Raw genomic sequence first — 4036 nt, forward strand, 5'->3', positions numbered from 1 at the left:
GCCCCCTCCCTCCCACTCTGGGCTGTAAATCAGGGTGTTTGTGGGTGCTGGTGCACTCCCTGCTGCCCGCCGGTGCCCCCTGCTCCCTGCAGGGTCTCCCTCCCGGGGCGCGTTATCTGCTGTGGGGGTCCCACTTATCTTCGCTGTCACTTTCTAATGCTAGTTTATGGGCAGCGTTCTGTAGCTTAATTATGATGTTTTTCAGCATGGTCACGTGGCCACAGAAGCCAATAAGGCACCAAAGTGGGTCCATCCCGTCTGAGCCTGGCCCCCATGGGGAGGAGATTGGCCGGTGTCCTGCTCGGGGCGGCGTGTGCACAGCCAGAGCCCCGACACCTTCCCGGCGGACACAGGTCCCATAAATCCCCCAGCCTGCTGTGGACAGGGCAGCGGTGCCCACACCCCACGGAGGCTCCTCGGGTCGCAGCTCCTGGCTGGTGGCCGAGCGAGGCTCTCCCGCCCGCCGGCCCCACACGCAGCAGCCGTGCAGCCGCCTCGCGGTGAGTACGAGTCCGTGGGGGGAACCACGGTCGCCCATCCCACCCTTCTCCCAGCCACTGCCGCCATGCCCTGGCAGGGTGGCAGCCAAGGCCAGAGCTGGGGACACGGTAGGGCTTGGTGAGGAAGCGAGAGCCGAGTGTGGGCCTCTGCTTCCCGCCCCTTCCCTGCCAGCGGGTGTGGGGATGGCAGCTCTGCAGACCACGGGCAGCAGGGCGAGGCCTCACCATCGCCTTGGCCCCTCGGCCACGCTGCTGCCCAGAAATGACAGATCCGGCTGCTGAGGGGAGGCCAGCCAGCAGTGCTGGGGGCTCCGGTCACCCAAGGATTGGGTGTTGCCCATGGGAGCACAGGCAGCCCCCACACCCTGGAGCAAGCGTGGGAGGCGTCCGGGACCCCTCAACTCTCGATGCTGGCTGAGCCCACATCCCCCCCCAGCCTTCGGCTCCGAGTTGCTTTTGTTCCTCGCAGTGTTTGCTCAGTTCTTCTCCCAGCCCACAGCCCCTCCTGGGTTTGTCTTCCCGGATGGCAGGCCCTGCTCCATGGCTGCCCAGCAGCTCCCCTGGGAGCTCATGGCGAGTGTGGGGGCCATGGCCAAGGGGCTCTGCTGGTGGTGGCAGTGCTCCTTCCTGGCCGTATGGCTGCCGACCTGCACCGTGGGCTGCTCTGCTCCTATTCTTAGCCCAGGCTCCATTCCTGAGGGCTCTGGAGCGATGCTGCGCCGAGCCCGTTTCCTGTTTGCCGCTCTCCCTGCCAGTGCTGCTTCCTACACGCCGCACCCGCAGGCAGCAGCTGATGTGTGGGGCAAGCAGGGGGGATGAGCCAGGGAGGATGAGATGAGTGGGATGAGTCCTGCAGGACGAGCCGTGCGGGATCAGCTGTGCGGGATCAGCCATGTGGGGCCATGAGCCATGGCTCCCCTTTGCAGGGCACTGCTGGCAGCACAGCCCTCGGTCGTCCAGAGCTCCAGACACCCACAGCCTCGTGCTCTCCTGTGCCACTGCCCAAGGGCTGTGCTGGCAGCAGGCTCCTGTGGGAAGGGCTCAGCTCCGTGCCTCGAGCTCCCCATGGTGAAGTGCCTGGGCTGTGGTGTGTGGCCTGGGAGCGTCCTGATAAACAGGACATGCCCATAGCCAGGGTGCTCCTGTGCCGCTCCGCAGCCATCATGGAACATTTCATCAAGAATCCCTAAGCATTGAATTGATCCCTGCTGTCTGACAGGCAGACCAGGACACTGTTAGCAGTGGGTGCTCCGGGTGGGGTGGCTGGTGCTAGGTCCGAACTGTCACCTCCTTAGTGGTGGCCCCAGAGGAGGTGTCAGGAGCTGCTGCACATCCTGGTGCTCCCCATGCAGCTCTCTCTGGGCTGGCAGGGCCGGCTGGTGTAGGGTAACGGGGAGTTCTGACAAAGCCAGGGGTCCAGGGATGTGCACCGAGGAGAGCAGGCTCATGCTCAGACACTGTTAATTGTGCTCGAGCCCCAGGACTCCTGGTTCCCAGTGGACTGTGCCACTCTCAGGCCGGATACCCGGCGAGGCTGGGGGGCTTGTTGTTCCCCACAGATGATGCAGGGGAGCAAGGAGCGTCTTGTGCCCCTTCCCGCAGAGCGGTGGCCCCTGCCCGTTCCCGGGGGAGTCCCTGGGGGATCCCCGGTGCTGCCGAGGCCTGGCCGAGCTGCTCCCCAGGCCGCCCGCCGCGTCCCCGGTCCCCGGGCCGGCGGGTCCCTCCGCCCCCGCCCCGTCCCCGCCGCCGCGAGCCGCCCGCTCTCCCAGAGGAGGTTCCCCAGCCCCGGGGGGCTGGCCGTGAGCCCGCACCAACATGGAGATGCTCTTCCAGGCGCTATAAAGAGCTCCGGCTCCCGCACCTGCAGCTCGATCTCCGCTGCGCCCGCTCCTGTTCCTCACCCAGAGCCGGGGCTGGGGCCGCCGCCCGTCCCCTTCCCCGTCCCGTCCCGTCCCTCTGACCGCGGCTCGTCCCGCAGCAGGGCCGCTGGAGGGGATGGACTATTCCTATGATGAGGACCTGGACGAGCTCTGTCCGGTCTGCGGGGACAAGGTCTCCGGGTACCACTACGGGCTGCTCACCTGCGAGAGCTGCAAGGTAGGATCGGTCGGGGCGTGCGGGGTCGGGGCTGCGGGACCGGGGCTGTGCGGGGCCGGGGAAACGCGGCTGGGGCTGTGCGGAGCTGGGGCTGTGCGGGGCCGAGAATGCGGGGCCGGGGAAGCGGGGCCGGGGCTGTGCGGGAAGCGCTGCGCGGGGGAAAGGGGGCAGGGGCTCTGTAGGGAGCGGGGACGTGGCTCTGCAGGGGCCGGGGCAGCGGGACCGGCCGCGGGGCTGCTCTCGCCCGTTTTCGTTAGCGGCGGATTCGCGCCCGGCGGCGGGAGAGGAGCAGCGACGGGAGCCCCGACAGCGGCGGGGGCGGCGGGACCCTCCGTCGGAGGCGGGTGGAGGGAACGGGGCGCTGACGCCGGGACGCCGGGATGCCGGTGCCGGTGCCTCCCGCAACGCCGCCGTCCGCCGCCGCAGGGCTTCTTCAAGCGCACGGTGCAGAACAACAAGCACTACACCTGCACCGAGAGCCAGAGCTGCAAGATCGACAAGACCCAGCGCAAGCGCTGCCCCTACTGCCGTTTCCAGAAGTGCCTCACCGTGGGGATGCGCCTGGAAGGTAGGGACGGGCGGGCACGGCGGGGCGGGGGGCGGCGGCGGGGCCCGGAGCTGTGCGGGACTGTGCGGGACTGTCCGGGACTGTGTGGGGACTGTGAGGGGCTGTGAGGGACTGTGAGCGGCTGTGAGGGGCTGTGCTGTTCCCGGGACTGGTCGCGCTGTCCCCGCTGCCGCCGCCTCCCCGGGCCGGTCATTCCCGTCGCCGCTTCGATTCCGTTTTTCCTTTCGAAGTTAAGAAAAAATTCGTTTTTTCGCGTCGCCTCCTGCTTTTCCTTGTTTCGTTTTGTTTTGTTTTTTTTTTTTTCCCCCCGGGGTTTTGGCTGCTACGGCTTCAGCTTTCCAGGATTTTTTTTTTGCTGGCAGGAAGGTTGAGAAATAGCAAATAAATTATTGTTTTCCTTAAGCACATAATTCCAGAAGCCGAGACTTAAGGAAAACGTTAAAAATGATGGGGCTCGCAATAAAACTGCCGCAGACCCACCACGAATTATATTTTTCCTCTCGGTGACATTTAATATAACAGATTTCTGACCCTCGAGGGGGCAATTCCAGCCCCACAGCCGCCACCTCTCTCCTGTCGGCGCAGTCCATCCCGGCATCAGAGTCGGGCCCCGACAGCCACGAGTCGCGTGTTGTGGCTTCTGCAGCGCTCAGCAAGCGGCAACGAAATATATTTGGGGGACAGTTCGTTCGCATGGGATGGCAGAGCAAACGCAGAGGCAGAAGGAGCCCCCCCACCCCAGAGTCAGCCGCCCCTCCACCTCTTCGCCCCTGAAATCGTTTGTGTTTTGCAGCGGGGGGGAACTGAACTGAGCCCCTCGCTGGCCGGGCTCAGTCCCTCGCTGGCCGGGCTCAGTCCCTCGCTGGCCGGG

The 4036-nt window shown here is 65.8% G+C and overlaps 1 protein-coding gene across 2 annotated transcripts in view; it reads left to right on the forward strand.

Moving 5' to 3' along the window:
• Positions 1-263: 263 nt before the first annotated feature.
• The window catches only part of NR5A1 (nuclear receptor subfamily 5 group A member 1), a 21037-nt gene continuing 17264 nt past the window's right edge, over positions 264-4036 (forward strand). Inside the window, exons 1-3 of one of the 2 annotated variants that reach the window (XM_027650077.1) lie at positions 264-500; positions 2479-2597; positions 3024-3165. In XM_027650077.1, coding sequence (XP_027505878.1) covers positions 2496-2597; positions 3024-3165 — 244 coding nt within the window. In that variant the 5' untranslated portion in view covers positions 264-500; positions 2479-2495. The remainder of the gene's footprint in view (positions 501-2478; positions 2598-3023; positions 3166-4036) is intronic. The other variant, XM_027650078.1, reaches the window with a different exon arrangement.

This window comes from Corapipo altera, unplaced genomic scaffold (assembly GCF_003945725.1).
Source record: "Corapipo altera isolate COAL_440 unplaced genomic scaffold, ASM394572v1 268, whole genome shotgun sequence".
Classification (NCBI taxonomy): Eukaryota; Metazoa; Chordata; class Aves; order Passeriformes; family Pipridae; genus Corapipo; species Corapipo altera.